The sequence below is a fragment of the Oryza brachyantha genome, chromosome 9 (genome assembly GCF_000231095.2).
Source record: "Oryza brachyantha chromosome 9, ObraRS2, whole genome shotgun sequence".
Lineage (NCBI taxonomy): Eukaryota > Viridiplantae > Streptophyta > Magnoliopsida > Poales > Poaceae > Oryza > Oryza brachyantha.
The window spans coordinates 13,436,799-13,464,271 of NC_023171.2; the positions used below are offsets into that span (position 1 = coordinate 13,436,799).

Consider the following 27,473-nt stretch of genomic DNA (forward strand, 5'->3'; position numbering starts at 1 on the left):
GTCCACGAGATATATATGTTTATAGCAAGTCTGCATATGATCGATCGAATAATTAACTGGAAGAGTGCTTATCAGGAACCACAAAGGGTATGTTATTAGTGAGATTAATTAGATTATTCCTGCGTGAATACAATATACCCAGAGAGGCCGTCGATCGAGGCTAGCTTGCAGTTTATTAATCTATCACAACACAAGTAGTCAAAGTGTTAAGAATTAAAAGACCTAACCACGAGTGTTGTGTGTGAGCTCAAATCACTCGATGGAAGCACCAAGTAAATCTTCCTGCCTCCTGATCGAATGACCTAGCTACAGCTTAACCAAGAGATATCAAAATTTACATATAAAAAAATGATATCTCATGATACCTTCTCAAGTATTGTAAAATTACTCATTAATTTAAAGAAAAAGTTTAAACTAATAAAAACGAGCAATTTTATCGTATTTAAGAAAATAGTAGGAGATACCATGTTTATATTTTTCTAGTGCAAAAACTTGGTGCTATGTAACTCAAAATATCAAAATTTTACGCTAAAAGTTTGATACCTATAGTTACTTTCTCAAGAACCATAAATTTTTTTGTCTGATATATATTTAGTTGCAGACACTGATTAATTCAACCCAAAAGTCTAACTTAAGGGGGAAACACCGGACAATTTGCTTGCACGATTTTTATCTGTTATGTTTTGTACTATAGAATAAGGCTCCACTATTTTCCTCAGCAAAAAACAGTTATATATGACAGTTCTTCATCTGACATTTACAAACAAAATTTCTATAGTTATATAATTCAGTTGTTTAAATTTCTATCACAAAAGGTCAGATAGTTCCAAATCCAAGAAATCGTGGTGACTTTCAAACTGGGCCTAAAATCGATCGGGGGCTGGCTAGCTGGTTGCTAATTCACACGGGGTGATCACACAGAAAAAAAGGAGAAAGTGCATGTCACCGTCTCACCGATCGAGAGAGAAAAAACAAAAAAAAGCTAGTTAGTTACGTATCGATCGACGACGCAGACCGAACAACGTAACATGCAGATAGATCGAACTCAAGTAGCGTTGGTTAATGGCGATATATGGCCCGATCGATCGACGGATGGCTCGATTTGATCATGCATGCCTAGCTAATTAATCTATCGCATCGCGATCTCATATATGCAGTAGTTAGTAATAATTACTTCAGCTCCATAATTCTATTTATTTTGGACGACAAGGTTGCGAGCAAACTTTTAAAATTTTGAATATTAATAATTTTAGTTTGAAGACATTTATAAATGAATCTCATAAAAAGTAGTTTCATAGAATTTATATTTAAAAATTTGGCATCTCAAGATGCGCACGAATTGAAGTATCTAGAGATATCAATTTTATATTAAAAAACGTAACATTAATTATATATTTTATATGTTTTGTAATAATAAAATTATAACTAAAAATATATTTAAATAACCGTATCGTTGTCTAAAACGAAAAAGAAAAAAAATTCAGTAACAAACTGAAGGAGGGGAGTACGCACCACGAGCCGGCCGGTCCCTGGTCTTGATGCATGCAGGTCGGCGGGGAGGCGGGCGCCCCGGTCAAATCCGGCCCCGTCCTGCCGCTGCCGCTGCTCCTCTCCCCGGCGACATGGCCTCCTTTAGCCAACACTGAAGCGATCCGGCCGGCCACCTCCATGCATTCACTCTCTCTCTCTCTCTCTCTTGCTGGCTTAATTAACAGCCGCCATTAACTCCCAAATCAATATCGATCACATCACCATTTGGCTACCATGCATATAGTATTATTATACTATCAAGCATTATGCATGCATTGCGATATAGTACTACTCCATACATATTGCAATGCAAGCAGGTAGCTGGTCCACAATTAACCCTAGCTTAGCTGCTGCTAGCTAGCTCGTAACCACCGGCACTGACGACGATCGATGATGCATGCATGCGCCAGGAAAGATGGGGAAGGAGGAATTGAAGCTACTGTTCCTATGTGTTTTTCACACCGTTGACTTTTTCTATACATGTTTAACTATTATTTTTATTTAAATATTTTTTGTCAAATATGTAAAGCTATATATATGCATTAAAGGATATTTAACAATAATTGGAATGATATAAAAATAATTAATAGTTATGTAAATTTTTTGAATAAGACAAATAATCAAACATGTATAAAAAAAATCAATGGTATCAAACATTTAGATTTAGGGAACAAGTAAGTATTAGCTAACTAGGCGCCACACCGAAATGAAATTAATAAGATCTAGCACCACCACCACAGTACCCACTGCTTGCATGCTCGTCCGTCCCTGGTCCTGGTCCTGCCTGGTCTAGCTTAGCTAGCTGAATTTTCTCATGTACACTTGCTTGCATGGATGCTCGTACTTATATAGCTAGCGTTTTGCTCTCGAGCAGTAGATCTATCTATCTGCTTTCCAATTGATGTCGTACGTGCGTACGTACGTTTAATTTGCTTGCTGGATGGATGGATCCATCGGTTTGGGTACGTTGAACTGACGAACACGGCAGGATCGATGGAATGAACAAGTGTTACGTAACGTACGTGCACGCACGCACGCAGGGGTTTGTTTTAATTTGATGATTGATTGGTTTTGATCGAGCTAGAGCCCCCAGTTCGTGCGCACCTGTACGTACGTCGCATTAACGCCGTCAAAACACGTAGTACGTCCGGTGTGGCTGGAAACGTACGTCCTCTCCTCTCCCCTGCTGCTGGGTTAATTCGTCTATCATGCACACGCAGCAAAGCTGGGTTACGCACGCACGGGGCTAGTTGCTACGTACTGTGGATCACGTACGTACGTACCACGGCGTTGTATACTTTACGAGTATTTTCTCCATTCTTAATGAGGTACTACTGTTTTCTATATAAAATTTGGTACCTTCTAGTATATAAGATACCACGAGGTACTAAATTTTACGTAGAGAACAGTGGTCTCTTCTGGTACCTCTTCAAGGATGAGAAAATTGCTTATACTTTACGAACATTTTTCCCATCTTTTAGTAGGTATTTCTGTTTTCTATATATAATTTTGTACCTTCTAGCATCTAAGGTATCAAGAGATATCAAATTTTATATAAAAAACAGTGATACCTCACGGTACCTCCTCAAAGATCGGAAAAAATGCTCTAAAAACTTTACCGTCAATCTTGCCATGCATTAGCTATCAATAAAGAGGGATCGGATCGATCGATAGTGCATCCTATATATCCATGCGTACGTACATTACACGCATGCATACAAAATAAGAGTCCAACCCAGGTAGGCAGTACCGTGCACGGTATTTTGCATTTGCATATCCGTAGAGTGATATATATCATATTAATATATTATTATTTTTTTAAAAAAGTTTATAACTATTTAGGTGTCACAAAATATATGATATTTAGATGTAAGAAAATGTCTCATCTAGAATTTAGAAGCCACGCTCTGGTGGTGTCGTGCGCGTGTGTTAGATGCAGCGTCACTCTCGCAGCTTTTTTTTTTTCCTGCATCTTTACGTGCATGTGCGCCGGCCGGCCCGGGCCATCATCGAAACGGATCATTCGATCGGTGGCATGCAGTGCAGTCGCGGCGTACGTCGTCATCACGTACAACTCGCCCCTGTCGCCGCTCCATTGGCTACCCACCTGCACGCTTAATTCGTCCTCCGTCCGATCCCCGGTCGATTCACGCGTAATCTAGTATCGACTCTAGTTCAACTAAAATAGCATATGGTTTATGATGGTTGCTTATGCAGCCATTCGTGAAGGATTCTTTCCGTTTGCATAATGATATACACTATTTTAAGGGTTTTTTTTACTATCTTTGAAATGTATCTTAAGGTGTACTGTAAAATTAAAGTTTTTTAAATATTCTTAAAAAATACCTCAAATTATCATATTTTTTCAGCATAAAAATTTAGTACGTCTAGTTACAATGTAGTTTGATCTATTGCTGGGATTAATTAAGTGTTGATGCATGATCTATTAGCATGGAGGATTTTAAATATGGGTGAGCTCATACATTGGCATATAATTTGACTGCCAGTTCAGTGCCGACATGGCACGGCATTAGAATAGTCTGCTACGTTTCTGAACAGCTACCTCGTGTGTGTGTGCATAGCATGCAGCTAGTTAATGAGTCTATTAAAGCAAGTGCTTAATTGCCTCCAGCAATGACTTTTATTATTTCGGTCCTTAAGAGCAAGTATAATAGCAGGGTATAAACTGACTAAATACTTATGTGGAGGAGAGAGGAGATGAGAGAGTGTAAACGGGCTGTAAGCTTGTAGCCAGCTCAGGCACAAGAACCAAAAAACTATGTGAGAGTGACATGTGGGTCCTGCATTAATGATGAAAAACTAACTAGTATATGAGTGTGCTAAGAGCTAGCTATAAAAAATCTTATAGCTAGTTTGTTGGATATATTATTAGCCTGGCTCTAAAACGGCCCTTGAGATCGAAAGCCTCTGCATGCAGCTTAACTCCCTCGCCAGAGAAAAAGAATTAATTAATTAAAACATCCATCTGCATGCAGTATCCAACTACTAGCTAGTACAGTAGGTTGCTGCTGTGTAGGAACATGTGGCTCTCAGTTCATCCAAAAAAAGGATCATGTGCTGCTGACCGAAAAAGGCTATGGCTAATCAGATGCATGCTGATCCTATGTTTTCTTTTAATCATAGCCGCTTCGTCAGATACGTACTTGCAAGGGTTTTTCTACAGCAAAACCAGTTGGGAAGCTATACTTAAAAACAGATCAAACCCAATTAGCTGCCTCATGCTGGCATATGCATGCATCTTTTAGCCAGTGCATGCGCGCAGTACGTACGTTCATATCAAAATGCAGCAAAGACAGCAGTATATAGCACATAACTTTTTTTACAGTATTTGATAAAAGTACCGATAAATGTCAAAATTTTAATATAAAATTTGATATCTACATACCAAGAGATACCAAATTATACACTGAAATTTGGTGCCTCTCGGTATCTACTCGAGCGCTGTAAAAATGCTCAAGTATATACTATCGGTCAAGTACGTATAGTTAGGGGTGGGAATGGGCGACTCGTGGATTCTTCGCAACCCTATTTAATTCATAAAAAATTTAAGCTCAAAACTCAGTATAATTTTATTTTCAATCTGTTTTAAATTCAACCCTCAAATTTTATAGGTTGGGCTCATTACCACCGCTACATACAGTGACATACAGTGAACTAACTCCGGCAAAGGTTTCGCCACATTAATCTGCTCCGATGTTCCCATCAGCATTGATTCTGAGCTCGTAACTGCGCTGCTTCAATCTCCCCAGCATAACATAGTGCCCTGTCGATCGACAGGATCAGCGCTCTCAGATCCTGGGAGCAAGAAAACATATATAGCTCTAGGTGAAACGTCACTTGTGTACGTCGTCTTCAGTTATCTGCGTTTTTTTGCGGATGAAAGATGGATAATTATCTGATTTTATATAGATGTTTATTAGTATAAACGATGGAAGTTACTGCTATAAAATTAAAAATCCACTTGAAAAAGATAATAAGGTTTTATATAGAAACTTTTTTAAAAAACGTAGCATTTAGCCGTTCAGGAACCATGCACGCAAAGTTGAAGAAAAATCTAAAAATAATCTAAGGACCTGTTTGGGGAGCTTTCTAGCAACTAAGAAGTCAGAAGCTAGAGAAACGGGTTTTAGAGCTTTTACAGATTCTTAGAAACTGGTTAGTAAACAGTTACTTCTTAAAATCTAAATCTCTCCGAACAGGTCCTAATTAACGAACGCGGCCAAGATCGATCATCCAATTTGATTAATTTCTTCCCTTGCCTCACGTTCTTCATCTTCCTATAGCTAACTGAATGTCAAATCGATGACAGAGTGTACTACCGTACTAGGCAAATAATTAATCTGCATGCATGTCAAAATCTGGCGAGACAGGTTTGACATGAGGCAGCTAGAGCAGCAGATAGTAGATCGATCGCTAGCCCGGCCGGTTGTTAGTTCGTTGCTGCAATTGTACGCCCGTCCGTGTCAAGATCAAAAGCCCAATTTAATTGGATCATGCAATTAATCGACGCAAACGCATGCATTGATGATGATGAGTACGAGTATGTGGGTTGTGCTTTGCTGGTGAGCGACATGCGTGCCTAAAGATGAATAGGAACTGCCACCAATATATATAATCCAACTCATGACTCGATCGATCGATCCCCAGGGAAGCCGATCTGAGCTTATGAACGGGCTAGATTACATGATTTGATTAATTAGGTGATAGACGCTGTGCCGCGTGCCATGAGGCTACGGCCATGTTCGGTGGTTGGTTTCGTAACGGCGCAAAAAAAATTACGGTAACAGATTAGTATATGATTAACTAATTAATTATTAATTAGAAAAAAATGATTAATAAGAATTTTTAAAGTAACTTTCATATATAACTTCTTTGTAAAAAATATAACGTTAGCAGTTTAAAAGGCGTGTGCACGAAAAAAGAGTGAATATGTGTTAGTAATCTTGGTTGTCAAACGCGGACCACTGCTACCTCCGCTTCATAATAAGTGTATTTCTAAAATTTAAATTTGTTCTAAAAAAACACAGTCATGGAGTATAAGTTATCCCGATAATCACCTCGTATTCAAATCCCCGTTCATTTTACCCCTACTTACCTCCGACTCTATACGGTCTCCTTAATTATTTAATGATGGTTATTTAAGTTATTTTTTTCCTACAACTAATTTGACTCTTCATTATTATAAATTATAATGTATTTATAATGAGACCGAGGAAGTCCTAGCAAGTAGCATCAACGTACGTATGTGCAGTGTTAGGTGGATCCATGCATGCAATGTTTCAGCTGCTAGCTAGATAGCACTGTCGATCTAGCTAAGGGCAGACCAACCGGCCATGCATGATCTGCTTGTTCCATGATATGAACCCACGCCAAACACTTAACTGGTACTTAGCTGGGCAGTGTACATACTAATTACGCCACAAAAGCGGTTAGCAACAAAATATTTTTTTTTGGCAAAAATCGATAATATATACACGAGTGGTTTTATATGTAGTACATTAGAAATTATTTGCATGGTCGAATCGTTTGATTGACATAGTCTCTGCTTAATTGAGGGTGTCTTTGCTAGTACTCCCCCTGTCTCCCAAAATAATCTTTTAAAATGTATTTTGGAAAACTAGCTAGCTGTCATACTTATCGTCCGAAGTTGATTCATTTCGGGACAGATCAAGTAGGTCAAAGGGGCTTGGACACCGGTGCTCTGAGGGCATGTACAGTCAGAGCTACTCGATTGAGTACCCCCAGACAAAAAAGACATGCCACGTAGAATAAGGCTACACATAAGCCACTTATACCATATTGCACGGAGCTTTAGGTGGATCCTACAAAACAGTACACTTTACTTTTACTGCTACTACTTTACATTCTTCTTCCCCCTCTCTCTTCTTCTCCACTATCTCTTTTCTCTCCCCTCTCTCCGGTTGCCGGCGGCGGCTCTCCACGGCCAGCGGCGCGGCGACGCTCCATGGCTAGTGGCGGCCGCGTCCCCAGCGACGGTGTGACGGAGATGGCGCGCAGCGGCACGGGCGTCCCCAGTGGTGGCGCGACGGAGATGGTGGGCGGCGGCGCTCCACTGCCGGTCGCAACCACGTCCCCAGCGGCAGCGTCCCTCTCTCTCTTCCCGGCGGATCTCGGCGGCGTCAAGGTCGGCGTCCCGGTGGATCTGGGGCGACGGCTGTGCCCCGACGGAGCTCGGCAGCGGCGTCCCTCTCTCTGCCCGGCGGATCTCGACGGCTCGGCAGCGAGTCTCGGCGTCCCTCTCTCTTCCCCAAGACGGGTGCGCTACGAATGTCTGAGAAAAAAGTACTTTTTGGTTGAGGAACGCGTGCCCTGCAGAGGAGACGAGGAGATCCACAGGGGCACAGGAAGAGCTGAGGTGGACAAGAATCTTGGAGCGGGCGATGTGAGGCTACGTGCCAGCTGGCGCACTATGCATGGCCTGAGGCTGGAACACAATTCACGAGTCTAAATTAGTAATTAATTATTTTTTCATATGAAACAAGATCTCGTTTCCTGGTCGGGCAGGACAAATGAAAGCAGCAGTGAGAGCAGAGGAGTTAGTACCACCACACCACCCACAGACTGTGGGTCAGTCAGGTCCTTGTTTGGGGGGGAAACTGCACACAGTAGACTCCAGACCCGTAGCAGCCGTTGGCTGCAGCATGAAAGCTCAGCAAGTGAGCGAGCAAGCATCACACTGCCGAGCAGGGTGAGCCAGGCAGGCAGCAAGCAGAAAGGACGACGACGACGACACTGCAGGTACGGTACTTGGCAGTCTGGCATGCATGCATTGCATATGCTGAGGAGGTGAAAGAGGCAGCTTTCATGGCATGGCAGTTGGCAGGCAGTGCTCCGGGCGAGCGAGCTGTCGCCGGTGGGGGGAGAAACTGCGTCGCGCTCGGTGAACTGGCAGCTGCACGTGCCGCCAACACGTGCGGGATCGATCTCTGCTAGCTCCATATGATCGATCGATGGCCAAGACGACAAGGAAAGAAGGAAAGAAAAGTATAAGTTATCCCGGGCCAGGGGCACGTGAATCCCTCTCCCATCTCCATGGCCGCCCTGCCTGCCTGCCAGCCTCACAGCTACAGCTACAGGCAGCGTCCACCATGGAGGAGAAAGAGGCAGAGCTAACCGACAAGGAGAGGGTTCTCAAGGTACCCGGCCGGCATCGGTCCAGAAAATTTTTCAAGTTAGAGTTGATATATTTTCACAATCGATCGGTGGGAGGAGAATTCAGAATTGCATGCGTTGCCGGGCATGGCGGAGCAGGCGGCGGCGGCTCTCATCGCGATCAGCACCGACAGAGTTGCAGTACAAAAACGAACGATGGACGGCACATGTGTCAGCTAGCTGCTTGGCCTACGCTGGTTAATGGCAGGAAAGCCCCGCCCCGATGGATCGATCGGTGTACTACTGTCACTCACTGCATGCCTCCGTCGATCCAACATCCCCGTCGATGTCTCCCCGTACGGTCCCCCGCCCGCGGTTAATCACTCGTATACGTGGCCCGCCCTCCCGCTTCATCGCCCTAGATAATTCGCGGCCATATATAATCCCGTCAATAATTTTTTTTATAAATTCAGACTGATATTAATAAATCTAGGCGTATATATACAGGGGGCGGTATCATGCGTGGAGCAGCTTGGGCTAGAGCACCACGCCTCGCCGAAAAATTATATTAGGAAATTACTATTTTTAGTTAAAATTTCTCCAAAATATTTATATTACATTGTTAAGCCTTACGCTTAATAAATTTCCGATTCCGTTCCTGTATATATAAACAATACACATTGATCGATACATAAATCTAAATGCAGTTAAAAGTCTTACGATATAAAATAGAGTAAGACAATGGGTAGTATTTTTCAGATGAAAGATTACCTAATAAAGTTCTTTTTTTAATTACATGAACGAAATATATATTAAACACACTATTATATCATACTACACGCTCCCAGGTTCGCCATCTTTTAACACACTCAAGAAATGGATGGTGATGGATACGTTCTTATTCATACATGGCTATGATCAATTGAACTATGGCTTAAAATGAACAAAGGAAATAAATATAATTTATAGGTAAAAGATTCGTAGTTAAAAATAGACAATCATAGAATAATAACCTTAAAATATTATTTTTTATTATAACATTAAGCCAACAAGTAAACGACGAGAGCCGTTTAGAGCTTGGATCCAACGAACAGGGTAAAAAGACAAAGTTGTTGAATATGATTGGGCATAGCCAACATGAAACCTTGTCGATTAGTGGGTGATGCATTATGCAAATGTCTATGTTAGTGGTGACAGGATTGCTTATCATGTGTTGGGAAACTCTATTTTTGAGTAGCAGTACCAATTATTTATTACTGGGATCTAATTAGAAATAGCCCAGTTTGGATGATCATTTGTTATATTACTCATATCAGTGCAGAATAGTAGCAGCACCAAGTATTATAAGTATTCATGCACTGCTCCTAGTTCCCAGAAGTCCAGAACTCCTGAAATCAACACTTTGAAAAGTAGCAGTGCTAAGTGTAATGTGTAATTTTTCATAGTAATCCGTGCAAATTAGGTGCACGGAATATAGGAGTACCAAGTACCAGCAATAATCAATCCAAACAGAGAAGGAAAAACTCTTCAAATGACAATCAAATATGGGAGATATTTTTAATTAGTTGATAACCCTATGTCATCTAGGAAGTTTCACTCGGCGCAATTTCATCTTTAAACATGATGGTTGACAAATGGGTAGTATCTGAGAGCAGAATGCCCTTAAAGGTTTTTTTTTATCACTGATAAATATGTATTGCATAAGTTACAATAAAATATGCATCCTACAAATGTAGAATTTATTGTTCTTGGGAGGATATGTCTAATCTCCACCAAGCATTTAGTAGGCCACAAATAAAATGATTTAGGACTATAGGGGGTGATTGTTTATTGTTTGACTTTTCCTTGAAAAATCCAAAAGATGTATTTGCGAACGAATGTGAATAAAAATTTTATATACGTGTTCTTATCGTCTAAAAGCAAAGATCGAAAATAAACTATAATAAAAAAACCCTAAAATCAATTCTAAATTTAAGATTAAAAATTTAAAATTAAGCTCATAGGTATAAGCAGAAGTAAAAGTACGAGGGTGTTAGGAGTGGGGAAATGCATAGTAGAGGACGTAGGGGCGAAGTTGAGAAAAAAACAAAGAAAATAATGTTGCTGATTAAATGAGCCAAAAATGGACAAAATGCATTGAAAATATAATATCTATGGACTTTAATTCTAGATACAGCTTTAAATATGATGCATTGAAGAAATATATTTTAAAAAAGTGATATAGTCCCGTGCACATAAGGAATATTATAATCAAGATAAAAGAAATGATTTCCTATAGAAGAAAATGTTGAAAAAAGGTGCGAATTCAGGTTGGGGGCATCAATAAACCAAATAAGCTGGGACAAGGCAATATACCACTTACGAAAAAAAAAGTTTTTTGCACATGGCAGAGATAATGATAGTTAAATCATGCTGCATTAATAATGAAATCCTAAGATTAAATAAATGCAATTTCCACTATTAGAGACCAGCACATTCTGGCCAAATAGATCTGAGACCAGGAGAAAAAAAAAGTTTGGCATTGTCATGAAAAATCTGATGGCAATAGTGGCTACTTTTGTACACTGGCCGCTCTCTGTCTTCACTGTAAATTTATCATTTCTTCGGTCCCTCATTTCAAGAGGAAAAATATGCTAAAAAAATGTAGGGAATGTTCAGCTTTTGATTGCTTGAAATCCCTGAAAAAAAAAGTCCGGTAAAATTACAAGAAAAAAAAGAACTAAGAAAAAAAATACCTATAACTAAAGAATCATGGATGCAATCATCCAAGAATTGGGTGTTGCTAGACACGATCGATCGCCATGAGCAATGTGTTGGTGTCAGCCTCTGATTTGGCCATTTCTGCATGCGGCTTTGCTGTGTCGTCGTGGACGACGACGACCACGGCGTAGCCGTCGTCGCGGCCGCCGGTGAGCACGCGGGCGCGCTCCGTCTGCTCTGCCCAGTCGGTGCCGAGCACGGCGCGCAGCATGAGCCACGCGCAGACGAGCTGCGCGGCGAGCATGCCGCCCCACATGCCACGGAAGTCGAGCCCGACGGGCCAGAACGCCAGCGCCAGCGCCACCGGCATGCCGGCGCCGTAGAACGCCGAGACGTTGATCCTCGCCGCCTTCTCCGGCCGCGCGCTGCCGCGCAGGACGCCGCAGCCGGCGGTCTGCGGGCAGTTGCCCAGCTCGGCGGCGCCGAGCAGCGGCAGCGCCGCGGCCGCCAGCTTCAGGATGGCGTCCTCCGTCGTGAACATCCGCCCCCACGCCGCCCTCACCGACACCGCGAACGCGAACGCCACCAGCCCGAGCGCCGCGCCGAGGCCGAGGCCGACGCGCGCCACGAGGCGCGCGCGGTCCGGCCTCCCGGCGCCGAGCTCGTGGCCGACCCGCGTGGACACGGCGCAGCCCAGAGAGTGCGGGAAGATGTATATCAGCGACGTGGTCTGTATCAGCACCCCCATGGCCGCCACCGCCGCCTTGGGGTCGGCGAGCACGCCGCAGAGGAGCACCATGATCTCGTACCACCACCATTCCAGGCAGACCGACATGCAGCTGTGCACGGACAGCCGGACCAGGCTCCACCACTCCCTGACGACGCCGCCGTCCTCCTCGCACCCTTTCGCCGTCGCCATGCCGCCGTCGCCGTCGCGACCGTACATTCCGGAGAGGCAGACGTACGCCGCGAGGAAGAGCAGGCAGTTGAGGTTGGTGCAGACCGCGCCGAGCGCGACGCCGCGGATGCCGAGGCCAAGCCTGTCTACGAGGACGAAGTTGATGGGCACGTGGAAGAGCAGCGCGGCGGCGGCGGCGTAGGTGAGCGGGAGCGTGACGGACTGCGCGCGGAGGTAGATGCGGATCGGGTGGAGGAAGCACTGCACGGCGAGGTCGGGGAGGGAGCAGAGGATGTAGGCGTACGCCGTGGCGGCGATGTCCGGGTCCTGGCCGGTGGCCACGAGGACGCGGTGCATGGCCACCCAGAGCGCGCTGATGGGGACCGACGCGGCCAGGAGCAGCACGACGGTGCGCCGAAGGGCGGCCCGGAGCAGGTCCGTCCGCCCCGCGCCGAACGCCTGGCCGCAGACGGGGTCCATCCCGCCGGCGAGGCCAGACAGAACAGAGTAGCCGGTGATGTTGGCGAAGCCCAGCGCGAGCGAGCCGCCGGCGAGCGGGAGCTGGCCGAGGCGGCCGAGGAAGATCATGGATACCAGGGAGCGCAGGTACAGGAGTATCCCCGCGCCAACCATTGGCCCGGTGAGGCGGAAGATGGACGCCACCTCGCCAAGAACGCCGGCGCCGGCGGCCGCCAGCCTCGGGCGATCATGCAGCTTGGGATAGCTCTCCGGCACGATGAGCAGCTGGTGGAGGCATTGCGCCGCCTCCTCCTTGTCACAAATCGCCATTGCTACACGTTTCGTCTGCTCGGCCCTCTGCAGAGAGCGGGGGTTTGCTTTCATGGGGATGATGGGGTGGGTGCCTCCTCTTTATATAACCGATGGCTGCTACCAATGTCAGTGTGCCGACATTCGAAGTACTTTTATTATTGATAAAACATTTGATTTTTTTCTTCTGTTAAATACGTGCGCGATGCATGGGGCTGAGGGAGAGCATGTATGTGCTTTTAAACTTGTGGGTACGTCTTCATATTATCATCCACAACAGTGACCGGATTTGATTGCTGAAATTAAAAATTTCGAACATTAGACGGACCCAATTATGAGAAATTGTGTGTGTGTGCCCCACAGGGCAGTGATCCAGCTATACGTGGAAAACTTTTAAAAGGCATGGTTCTCGATTAATCGAAAAGTTTATCGTCACGGGTTCAGTGATTCTCGTGTTGGTATAACGTTTGAAAAATGGATAGTTTTGATTGAAGCAAACAAAATATTTCGGCGTGTTTGGAGGCGCCAGGACTTTAAACCGTGCTGTATCATGCTGCAAAGCATTAGCTGTCACCGTTTGGATGGTTTAGAACTGCGTTATGAGTTCGGCACTGATTTTCGGTTACTGGATACAGACAACGGTACTGGCTTAAATGTGTAGTTATGTGGGAGCGTGAATGGGCAGAAACATGTGTGTTTTTTTGGATGGAGGGGAGCGGGTGGGGGAGAGTTTTTAGAAAACAATTTACCATATTTATTCTAGTAGTTTGGTAAAAAAAATACCAATCTATTGTTAAAACTAGAATCTATTGGTATATCATTCACTTGGATGATCAACAAATTACTAAATATGTTCGTCGTAGTGTTACAAAACTGGAGTGAATGACAGTACTTGAGTCCCAAGTGTTAGCGAGAATCGTGTTTCAAAACCTATGGGTCTTCACATATATCTATCCGTTGGTTGGTATATTGTAGATCTAAACAAAGATCAATGGAAATTAAGCATGGTCTTCTTAATAAAATTCTACGATTTATAAGAATATAGTAACAATATTATCTTGACATAGGGTATATGAGCTAAGTGTACCAAGTCTATGGACCAGGATTATGACTCGATTGTCACCACTACTTCATTCTATACGTCTACATGAAGAGGGGACCACATGGCTCATGTCTTCGACCAAACATTTCGATAGAGGAGCGTTCTAACTATGGAAAGCTTAAGATATTTTTTGTGCTGGGTCTTAACACCCATCTTTTGCCTATTGATGGGTCTTTTACCATATAGGAGAGTCCTTAACTTATCAAAAGCTTTGGTGCGTCGGCATCTCTCAATCTAGGACTTCTATTTAGATATCCTTTCAATGATGTTTACCTTATTGTTGTTGACCTCTCTTCGATTATTGAACGCATTTTTGCTCTTCAGTCATATAAAGTAAAACATAAGGGCATCTTCCAACCATTTATCTTTAGGCTTGAAAGTGGACAAGGGCCGTTATTTGAATTCAATGTGTAGAAAACTATAAACCACTTGAAACATACAGTTATTTCAGTGTTAACCAATAGGTATATTTGGTGGTATATACCTCACTAATTTTACAACAAAGTTATCTACACCTCTAGGCAAGAACCCGGACCATTGCAGTAGCCAAGAGACTTAGAGACCTGTTGCCAAATACCCTTTAAATGTTCCTAGCCTTTTCACTCTTTTCTTTTAACCCCTAGGGGCTGTACCTTTTTTTCTCCATTTTTTAATGAAATAGCACAATCTCGTGCTAATTCCTTTTAAAAAAAAGTTATATACACCTCTTAAACATTTCCCAGGAAACCGGTAAAAAAGTACTCACCCAACCTGAATTTATCTTTTACTAGTTCCTCAATATTATGCAGTTGATCATTGTTCTTTCCTTTGTACAGTCTACCATCCGATGAACACAGTTCAACCCGGCTCTGGCTGAAAATTGGGAGTTCGGCACCTCCTCCTTCGAGGGCGTTGGGCAGCTTACAGTTGCGTTAATCCATTCAAGGAAAAAAGAAGATGAAACCGTGACGATCTCGCAGTCACATTCATCCTTGCAATTGGTCTCGTCGTTAATTCCAGTCTACTTGTGTTACATTTCCATCGTCCCATGCCACTACAGTGGCGATGGCGAAACGACCTTTTTATCTTAATCTTTCGGCCACCCTTTCAGATAATGGATGGATGGCTGGTTGTTTTGTTTTGCCAGAGAAATTACAAGGAATCAAAATGCATGGCTTTTGCAGAAACTTTGATTACTATATGTTTTTTTCAGCATATTAGCTTTTATCATTCTTGAAAGGTCAGGTCAGAGACCAGACCATGTAGAATATTCAGAGGTCGTCTCAGCATATCATTAGCATCTGACCTGTTCCTCCAGCGAAGAGCCCGATCGAGCACACCTGAGTGTTTACTCTCAAATGGAAGTGTTAAGGTTGACCTGAATTATTACTTCTGATAAGCCTTTAATATGGCCAGTGCTTCAGATACGCTAAACTGGCGAGATCATGCAAGATCTCCATCCAACACTGACCAAACTGTCAGGTTCCTACCTAGTCAGCCTTAACTGATTGCATCAAATACAGCTCTGAATTTAGGGCTTTAATTTTGACTCTGAACAATTTCAAAGCACGTTTGAGGAAGAAACGGGTGGTCAACAGCACTGCAGGGAACAGAAAAACTGAGGAGTGATTATACTAGTGTTTGGTCAAATAGTTTAGCCAGGACTCCAGGTCTGTATGAGCTAAGATAACCTGCCATTTAAGAGCGAGCATGACCATCAAGATCGCCATGTGAGCCTACCTGAAGAAAGATTGCAAACTGATACGGGCCAGGTACTATAATTCAGAGCCTCCCTGTCCTCGTACTACTGTCAAGAGCTGCTTCATTTTGCAGAAGAAAAAAAAAATGAGTTTTTGGATTTGCATTGATTCAGTTTGACATAACCGGAGATGGAACGACACTGCAGTACTGCAACCACTAAACTTTGCCTCAAAGGCTAGACATCAACGATATTAATTGATAGAATATACCGGAGAGATTGATAATGCACCGGAGACTGACCGTATAAAAAAAACTTAATTTGCTATGGAGATCTAATTGATGTGGTAACCTCAAATGTCAAACTCCTGTTTCAAGAAAGTGATCTAGGTGTAAGTTAGCTTGTTAAGAAATTCTTGTCTTGTTGCTGGCTAGACTTAAAATTCTGTTCTACCGTGATGATTAATCGAATCCTGTTGATGAATAGGGCGTTGATACGATGATCAAACGAAATCATTCTACCAATGCAGTAAACATGACTTGGTTAAATGCATTGACAATGCGACGTGGATTTCTTATCAATCAAATCAAGTTTGCAAGTTGGCACATTTGTAGTAGTATATGTTTTCTTCATCGGTAAAGAGCAATCCTTGGTACTCAAAAATATGCAGGTCACAGGTACATGAACGGATTCCACTGGAGCAAAAATATGCAGGAGTACATCTAAACTCGAGATTGAGTACATTTACAATAGACTAATCAGTTTTCATGTTAATCGATAGAGGTAGTAACGAATTTACTGCACTCGTTTACACAGCAGATATGAGCTATTGAGCTGTTGACAGGTTAACCTGTTAGACTTTACGTAGAATATGTATACAAAGTTGATTACAAATAGTACAGAGAGTTATAATGGATGTAGAATAGAGTAAAGTCGGACTCTTATTCTATATGTTCTTCACTGCACTCTACTAGCGATAGCAATAAACTAACCTAGACCATTTATTTTTCTAATCCAATAGATCAGATATATTTATACCACCACAATAACTACCGGTAGTATAATATTTTCTTACTAGTAGAACTATAAATCAACTGTCAAGATTATTATATCGATGGTAATATTAGAATACTACCAGTAGAGAGAGTCTTGTAGTCAAGCTCTCTAAATAAAGAAGACTACCTGCATGGCGACTATAATATAGCAGATGGACAAATTGCCGGCAGAGTCGTCGGCTGATGGTCATTGATACCATAATCTGAAGTTTTACCATCATTGAGAAAACACTTTGAGGTACAAAATTTATATGTATATTTTTTATACCTGAGGTACGTAATAACTAAAGATTCAAGTCTTTACACTAGAAAATATGGTACCTCGAGATATCATTCCAACGATGATAAAAGGCTCTACACTAACGGATATTGTGCCTTGGTATCGTCGTGTTTGGATATTCTATTGCTTCAGCCTTTGACCACTTATTTTGATTTTGGTACCCTTTTATAACATAACCAGTTATTTTTAGTGCTAGCTGTATTTTTTTTTCAGAGTTTAGAGAGAGACAAAATTTTTCATACTTAATAAAGTACCAGGAGGTAACCCCATATTTTAGTACTTGTACTTTATATCTTTAAGATACTAAAATTGTAAAGGTCTCGAGGACAGTAAAATCGTACTTCTCAAATGTGGTAAAATCGTCCTTAAGAAAACTACTATGTATAATTGCAAATTTACCGTGGTGCTCTCGCTGTCACAGTATGAAGCATGCCACCACAGCGTCCACGTCAGTGCAGATCCTTCGTGCCTCTTTTCCCTGATGCAGTGATGCAAACATGAACAGGGACTCCGTTGATTCCATGGGGATTGCAGGCCCCTTTTCCAGCACAAATTGCAACAAAAAGTGGCAGTCACCATTGAGGAAGCAGAAGAAAGAAAAAACGCAAGGTGCCATGATGAATTGATGGCATTTTGTCAATGAGATGTGCCTCCTGGGGATGCCACCAATGCCACAATCTGATCAAAAATGGTCTCATCTGTCATGTTTAACCGGCCCTGACCGGACAGATTTAACCGGACAGCAACGCAGCATTTCCCTGATAAGGATATGCATGTATACCATATTGCAGCAGCTTGGCAAGCTTGTGATGATGATGATGAGGAGGAGGGAGCCTGGCACCCACAGAACATGGGGGCGAATTGAATGTCCCAAATGCTTCCAAACGGGTACTACGAATGAATTCCTCTCGAGGTCCAGGCAGTGTGGTACTGAGATCAAGACACACATGGGATGGAGATCCTTGCCATCCTCATCGCCTTTGTTCTTTCTTCAGACCACATCCTAGCTAGCTACTGCTACAATCCTGACGAACTTTCTTGTATCACTCAATCGTTCGTGTGTGTGTGGACAGAGTTTGTTTCACTTCAGTAAGAGGGCCAGTGATATATATCTTCAGTTTTGTCAGCGCATCTTGTTTTGTCAATCAACCGTGAGACTCTGATCGATCACCCGTTTGGATTACTGAAATTCCTCGCAATAACCCTTTCTGAACACTTGCCACAAGAGGGATGTGTGCACAGGGCGTCAGGATGTGTACAGCCTTGCAGCCAAGAGATTGGATAAGATTATTGTACTCATAGTTGTATGCAAACATTTGCCACAGAAACTGAAGCAGACAGCTCCGCTGTCTGCTCCCGGGAGATTGGAGGCCAGGACAACGCATGTCTCGCTCATCCAAATAAAATCTGCACACACACGCAGTAACTACTCCCGACATTGTTATTACAGAATATTTGATTCTTGCACACACACCCTTCAGCTTGCTGTCTCAACGAAAAAATCTGAAATTTCAGGCACTGTTCGTACGTGGTTTACTGAATATACATTTCAGAATTCAGAGAGTAGAACGAGTTGCTCCGTTCTTCAGTTCTTGCTCAGCTCGTCAGATCTATCGATCTATCTACCGGCGTGCTGGCTGGCTAGGCGTAGGTGAGGCCATGGCTAGTGAAGTAGGCCGGTCTCTGCCGATCCAATCCGATTCGATCGATCTCTTCTTGACTTGTTCTACGCGACGCAGCGCCTGGCACTGTGCGTTTCCGATCTGCAAATTCTATTCTTCTTTTTTCTCGCTTGGTGTTGTCACTTCAGCTCTCGCTGTGTAGTGTAGCCCTACCTAATCAGGACCGAAAAGCTAGCTGGTGCTCAATCATGGCGCGCGTGCATTTGCATGCATGGAGGGGGGCCGGCTAGCCGGCGGCGACGATTGGCACTCCGGTCAGCAGTCGCTCCCCCACCGTGTCCTGCTGATCATGCCTAGTGTCTGCAACTCTGGATAGATCGCATGGTTTGTCGTCAGTCTGATAAGCTAGGGTAAGGGCAAGGTTTACAAAACCGTTTGGTGATCGAATATCGCTCCTATTGAAGGCTGCGTTCATTTCAGCGTGTATTCCGTTAGTATGTTTTTCAAACTACTAAATGATGTATTTTATACGAAACTTTTTTATATAGAAATTGTTTTAGAAGATCAAATAAATCTATTTTTTCAATTTTTAATAAGAAATATTTAATTAATTATATACTAATTATATTTATCGTTTCGTGCAGCTAATTAGCTTACATAGCTCTCACCTTCAAACGCAGCCGAAAACCGATGAATATGGACAAAACTTTCTGAAGTTTTCAAATTCAACCTTTTTAAAAGAAAATTGACAGGTTTATCAAGCGACTTGTCAACTTGAGCTAGAGCGAACCAACCAAAAACCACGAGGACTGAGCTGTCTTCGTTGGTTTTTTTAACCCTTGCTGGACTTTGTAAATGCATTTGAGCATCGAATATTGTTCCGTGGTTGTTTGTGTCGATCGTTGCTCGATTATTGACAAGAACTATTACAAAATCAAATAAATTGGAACGAAAACTAGTAAAATTCATGTTAATTCGATAAGTAGGACACCATGATAATTGAGTGGTGATTGTCACATTTTCAAACCCTATCGCCGGTCTCATAAAGCATCATTTGTACAACATGTGGACGTTTAGTGTCATCGGGCCGTGGGTCCGCCACTCCTCTAAAGTCTCAACCCAACCTACCATACAAACACATGTGAGAGCACCCTGAGAGGTAAGAGCTAAGATCAATGTTGGTCATTTTATTTATTTGTTTTGTATATTTTGAGCTCTTATTAAATCAATCGGAGCATAGAAAGGAGCATTAATAATCCATAATTACTCTTTCTATGTTTCAAGCATGAATGCAAGGAATGTGCAAGTAAATATTTACACTTTTAGAAATAAATAGATGGTTCTACAATTACATATTTTCATATAAGAAATAACATTAAAATATGTTCCGAGTTTCAAATATCTGAATTTGACATAATTAAATAAGTGAGTATAGTATGAATATTGATATTCTATGACAAATTTAAATTATACAAATTTGAACGCATATTTTAATCATAGATATGATTTTTAGTATTTAATATGTTTTCTCATAGTCATCCTAGTTTGGAAAAGAAAAGTAAGAAAAATTTCCTAAAGTGTATATAATTTGAATTTTCAAATTAGACTTTGGTTACAAACGGAATACTCACTCTGCTCTAAAATGTAATGGACTTTGGGGACGAATACACGTGCTTGTCTACCTTCATCTCCAGAGTTCCTTATATTTAAGGATAAGTCGTTTTAAGTTATAAATTGGATTAAAAATTTAATTGAAAATTCAACATGTTTTTTGTATTTTATGGTAATATGAAATTATTACTCAAATAAATGTAAAATTGTTGCATTCCATGTTATACTACAACACCTTCTTTTAATATAATTTAAATAACCATAGGTGGTGTCTTACCACCTAGTATATGGTAAGAGCAACATAAACCATGTGACTGAAATGCTATAGGTGTTGGGTCATAACTTTAATGTTATGCCCTAACAGATTTTAGACTTTATCCACCAATTCCACCACACACGGCATGGGGAGGAATAGATTGGTTGGAGGGGATGTGTAACGTGCGCAAACACACACACACAAATCCTAGAAAGGAGTGACCAGGGATCGATCGATCCTATTTTCGTGTCCAGCCGCAGCAGCCCACTTGAAGCGAGACACATTACAATGCAAGAAGAAGACGACGACGACCAACCGTATCTTTTCACGCTATTCAACTTATGTTTATATGTCAAAATTTTAATTTTCAACCTTAAATTTAAAGTTAATTTTAAGGTTTTTTTTATTTTTCTTGACTTTTAAATTATTTAGAATACATATATAAAATTTTATTTATAAATTAGTTTTTGTTTGCAGATATGAAAAAGTTAAACAATTACCCCGATGGATAGATAGAGAGGCATGGAGAGAGCTGGTTCAATTCATAGCATACATGGCCGGTGTGGTGGCACCAATGATTTTTGGTCATCTCTATTATAAATTGGTAATTTCTAATATGTATTTATAAAATAATTCAATGATAATGGAGATGACGGTGTTAAATTATAGCTCCGCTCCGCCCAGCGGCGAGCGACAGCGTCGTGTTGCAGTGCAGTGCAGTGGTGGTCCTAGCTTGTCCATGCGCAACCACCGCGACGCCAACATCTGAGGCCACCCGTTCTTCTCTTGCTACAGTAGTAAGCGGAAGAACAAACTCCATGCTCACCGTGCCTAGCAGCTTCCTTGGATGGAATCCCGTCATGCGTCGAATGGATGCAATGCTACGACGTTTGGCTTTTAGCCGCCACAAGTCCAATGCCCGCTCGACACATGCCGTGCAAATCAGCGGCGTAGCCAAGAAATTTTTCCGTTGGATGGCCCTATGCATTAAATCGAGGATAAAAAATATATGCAATTTTAATGCAAGGGTTTTTTTTAAAAAAATCCTTCGAAAGTTTCTTAACATACCAAAAAATTTAACGCAAAATTTTATTACCTCGAGATATATCGTAGCTCTAGGTTATACATTTTTATACTAAAAAATACAATACATTAAGATATTTTAAAAGGATGTTAAAAATGCTCTTAATGAAAAAGACAATAAAAATATGAAAACAATATAAATAGATTCTTCGTCAACTAAAGTGGAGCATAGGCCATTGGTGCAAATGCCAACTTGCTGCTGCTGCGTAACAGCGATCGTACTATTTCTAAAGAAACGCCACCACACACATGCACTTATCCATGATCTGATCCATACGCACGCAACGATCGCTTCTGTTTCATGTTTATAAGCGAAAATTTAAAGTCAAAGTTAATTTTAATTTCTTTTCACCTTTTCATTTTTTAGTCTTGATTTTTACGTCGCTAAGTATACCTTTATAAAAGTTTTACTTATAAATTATTTTTCGTTTACGAATAATCACCCACCCCCCTCTCTGCGTGTGTTTCTAGCGGCTGCTGAACGGCCGCGCCATCCATCGGTCGTGGCAGCAAGAATTAAACCGCACGTTTTTGTGCGGGGGGTTTTTCATGTCGTCGCCGAGCCTGCATGCCATGCTGCCTTTCCGGCCGATCGATCGATGCATGCGTGCCATGAAGAACGTGTGGTCACACTGGCCTTAACCAACCCTACTGTTGCGTTGCCTTTCATCTGCAGTACGCGCAATACACCGCTACGGCTACCCACTGGTGTTGGTTATCGGTAGCTGTAGTTATAGTTCGGTTACGATAAAAATAAAATAAAATAAAATATGCGTAAATTTTATCTTATGTACTGGACGGTTTACGTAAGAAATCAAGATTAATAATAAAGCCAATTGCTAGCTATAAGTCTATATTGCTTTCGTAGTTAGCTTGCAGGCTGGTGTTGTACTTATTTTAATGATTCTTAAGTAAAATTGATAATGTAGTGGTTACCCTAGCTAAGGTTGACAGGATCAGGTAGAGAAGATTTCTCGCTCGGCAATATTGAATGGAAGAATTGTATTGTAGGATCAGGGACCTAAGGTTTTATAATATGTGTTTGTTTTATTTAAACAAGATTTATAACATTGTAAAAGTTGAAACCTGCAATGTTGATTTCGATATGTTCAATTAATTGACGTTTTAAAATTTAAGTGTATTTATTCACATAATTTTCAGTCCACCTTAATTTTAAAATAATACTTGCGCACGAGATTCTACGTAAGATCCTACCGATCTCTTGAGGCCGTATATATGTAACTCTTACGTATGATTGGATACCACAAAAATTATGACCCTGCTTTCATATACTTAGGTATAAAGCTCTGTTTCTTGTGATCTTGTCCATGCACATGTTCTTTAAAAAATCTGTGTAAATTCGACATGCTTTGTACCCGTGGCATTAACTGCTCTAGAATATATATAGCTGTAAGTATCATGCTGCAGTTCTTGAGGCACAGTTGCATTGAAAATCCGGTTTTACTGTCCCATTTCAGGACGCAAGAACAGGTTTGTTAATTTTCAACTCACCTTAATTTTAAAACAACACTTGCGTATGAGATTCGACGTAAGGTTCTACCATGCTGCAGTTCTTGAGGCACAGTGCTATTGAAAATCCGGTGTCATGAACACTTGTTCTGACGTTGCTATACCTGCTAATTGTTGTCTCTGATGATGAGTCGCTTTAATTACTTCCCAGAGTGGTCTGATCATTGGTGCCTTTTTATAACCTAATAAACGGCCAGTAGAGACTTTCTCGATCGAGAAAAAAAGGTTGGAACTACAGCAAATCGGCAAACCATTCCAGGACGCAAGAACATGTTTTTGTCAAATTTACTGTCCCATTTCCAGAGCCATCTAATTGGGCAGGCTAAGCTGCAACTGCATCATCCTCTCCTGATTCTTCTTCTTCTTCAGCTTGCACTGCCTTGTACTCAACAAATATCTCACATAATGCACTCAAAAGGGCTCCTGTCCAGGTCTGAAACGAGCTGCTCTCCAAGTCCATTTTACTCAGGATAATGATAGGGCAGCCCCTCCAGGCCAATGCGGCGGCGCCACGTCGGCGATCCGCTTACGAGCACTGTGCGTTCATGGAGGAGATGAAGATGAACAGTTGCTCTGTTGGATTGTTCGAAGTTGTATGAGGGGCAGGTTTACATCAGAAATCATTTCATGCATGACAGGCAATTTGCATCCATCATTCGGCACATGCAAGCTAGGCACCAAAAGTTTTCAGGGTTGGCGAAGTTTATATATATATATATATATATATATATATATATATATATATATATATATATATATATATATATATATATATATATATATATATATATATATATATGAAAAGAAATCAATAAAGGTTTGCGTTTTGACCATGTATTAGTAGTGTTTGCACCTAACCTGCACAATGTGAGATCAAAATCCTACTAGTTCGGTATAACCACTGAATTCCATAGGGTTACTGTGCCCCATATGGGCAGAACAGCACACTTCACCAAGGCCTTGCTCGAATCCAATCAGAAATTTTTTATTTTCGTGGTAATAATTCCCAAGCTTCTACACGATATGTTTCGTGCAAAAAAAAATATGTAAAAGTTTTTCATCTAATCTACTTTTCTAGATAGAATTTTAACTTCACTTTAATTAGATCATTCAATATATATATATATATATATATATATATAAAATATATATATATATATCCTCAAACAGGTATTAAAAATCAGACTATCATTCAATTTAGCTATCTCAAACAACACATGTACTACTCGTACTAGCTCGGTATGGATTTTCAGATGAACGACAGTGTGTGTTTCTTTGGGGAACACAGCGCACTACTAATCTTGAACTGGATGATTGGAGCAAGAATGGAGGTACAGAAAGGAAACTTTTAATCTGCTTTTCATGTCCTGCACTTCTTGTTCACCGCATATTTTGCAGGGACCTGGCTTTGGCCAGTAGTTTGATCTGGCATGTTCTATACTTCTATGCTACACTGTAGCATAGTTAATGGATTACAAAAGGACAGAGAGTATATATGACCAGTGACCAAATTATGTGATAAGATGTGAAGGGAGAAAGAAAATGCGTGTGTCATACTGTGGAGGAGTATATATATGTAAACTTATGTTTCTGAACGAGTCTAGAAGGGCTACTTTTCCCTGAGGCACATGCAGAGTTTGGAATACAAGGTCACTGAAGGGAGAAACCTTCCAAGATGCGGCCATGATCATCAGGCAGGCCCCATCATCAATAACTCATGTCTCCCAGAGCCCCGAAAAGCCACAAGAATGAGCGGTTTTATCCGGGCCAAGGCTACAGATTCTGATTAAAACTACAACAACAAAGTACTGGTTGTACCAGAAAAGAAAATGTGTGTCGACAAGCTGGTCGAACAGTGAGGAACAGTAAAAGTACCACCGTTGCCAGTCAGGCCAGGGCCGTTCAGATCTGAGCTGAGCTGACCTGACGCCTATACTGGTTTGTTTGTTGCATGTCGCATTTGCTGAAGCAGGAGCGAACAGAACAATCATCCTGGACTGAACTTTGAGCCGTCGTCGGCCACAAACGGCCGGCACTGGTAGGTAGGCAGGCAGGCAGGCGTACCTGCTCAAAAATGGACTGTTTTTGGCTGTGGATTTCGCTTGCCAATCCTGATCGGAATTCAGACAAGTCGACGACGCTGTTTGTGTACAGTGTTCACAGCACCAGAGCTGCAACTGTTCAGTTCAGCTGCTGAAGAGCAGCAGCAGCAGTAGTAGTACAAGTTTTGTACAGCAAACGAAATGTACTGCTTCGATGCAGAATGGAAGCAGCCCAGTACGTTGTTGGGTGCACTTTGCGGCCCACAAGGCCCATGAACTGGCGACGGAGAAAGCCCACGCAATCGCAGAACTGCCCACCTCATCGTGGCCCAGCCCAGCTGTCCACGAGTGCAGGCTTCTTTTACCTTTATTAGCAGCACTTCCACACGGAATTTTCAATTCAGAATTATACAGCTTTGAACTAAAGTTCATAAAAACTTTCAACCATAGCCTCGAAATTTTCACAAAAACTTTTTATCTGATAATTTTCATCCGAAAACATTCGCATGCAAAGGTGTTTTTGCTTTATATTAGTGGCTACATATACTCCTAGGCCTCGTCCGTTCCCCTCAGCTAAGATAACTTACCTCCTCGTTTCCCGCACGTATACTTCCCAAACTGCTAAATGTTGTATCTTTTGCAAAAAAATTTTATATAAAAGTTGTTTTAAAAAATCATATTAATCTATTTTATATTTTTTAAATAATTAATAATTAATTAATCGTATACTAATCTATTACTACGTTTTCCGTGTCGGGGTAAGTTAACTTACCCCAACACAAACGAACACAGCCCTAGTCCTAGGAATTGGATGCTGAGGGGGTGAAACAGGTGTGTTGTGGAACCAACTTTTGGAGGACAGAGCAAACCATAAAGATAGAGGGCACTGCTGTTCCAACTGTCCTGATGAAGAAAGAACGGCTGTCCATAAAGATGGCTGAACAACTGAAGCTCAAGCTAAGAACATCAGACACATGCAGGGACAGAGCAAAAGGAACTTCCTCGTATCTGTGTCCTTCCGATTGATTGATCGATCGATCCCCCACACATCTCCAAACTGGCAGCGTCGATCGATCGATCGATTGATCCACCACGTACTGATCTGACAAAGATGCTGAGCAGTGAGCAACTGAGCAATCCACAGCACATTGTGCAGGACACAGGAACAACGGTGATCGAACGAACGAACGGACGATCTCCAGGTTCAGTATATATCCCAAACGTACCCGTAAACGAAGGGATATTTAACTTCTCATTCACCGTAGACACTTCGAGTGGCAAATATGCAAACATAATACTGCAGCGGTGGTAAAAAATTAAGTGACCCCTAAACGAACCATCATGTGTATCCAACTAAACATAGGCTTTTTTCGAAGCGTGAGAGTGCTAGTAGCCCCACCTCCGATTAAATGTCGGAGGTGCTTCACATTATGTTGGGCTCGGCAACGACTCACTTGTGACGGGTTAACCGTGAGGCCCTCAGTTTTTCTCTAATTAACCATGAATATATAAGGTAGATTTAATTTCTGTTATAAATTGCTTCAATTCCCTGGTTAACTTCTTGTTTTTTTTAGGATAAAGGGATATTTGTAAATTTGCATTTGTTTTTCTATTTTGCAAGGATATCACTTGAATAATAATTCTAACAATACTTTTGCAATTTTCTAGTCATATTATTACATTACCTATGTAAATCAGTTGCAAATTTGTATTTGCCCCAATATTTTTTAAAAAAACGATATGGTACTCTCTACGGGTAGACCAATCAATCTGAATTGTCAGTTCATATATTGGCATATTAGTATGGTACTACCTCATTAATTAGGGTAACGTTGTAGGCATGTAACTTGTATACTATGTATATGTATACATGAGCGTGGGAAAGGTCATATTCAACCAACAATCAAAAAATTCCATCGGAGTGATCGGACTTCATCCTGATTCTTAAAGTACGTATACACATACTGAGGCAACAGCAAGCCAATAACCACGATCTTTTCACTTATATTTATACTTATATTCTAAATTTTTAATTTAAAATTGATTTGAGAGTTTTTGTCATAATTTATTCTTCAACTTTATTTTTAGATTGCTAAAAACACGTATACCGCACACTATTTTTTTTACAGATATGTCAAATAATGGCATCTAATGTTTTTGCGTCTTGGTGCGGTAGGACGCGGC

At 41.6% G+C, this 27,473-nt stretch overlaps 1 protein-coding gene across 1 annotated transcript; it reads right to left on the minus strand.

Moving 5' to 3' along the window:
• Positions 1-11,086: 11,086 nt before the first annotated feature.
• On the minus strand, positions 11,087-13,051 carry LOC102706408 (protein DETOXIFICATION 49). The gene has a single exon (XM_006661394.2). It carries the CDS (start codon positions 13,049-13,051, stop codon positions 11,447-11,449), a length of 1,605 nt encoding a protein of 534 aa, XP_006661457.2. The 3' UTR covers positions 11,087-11,446.
• Between the last annotated feature and the right edge of the window lie 14,422 nt (positions 13,052-27,473).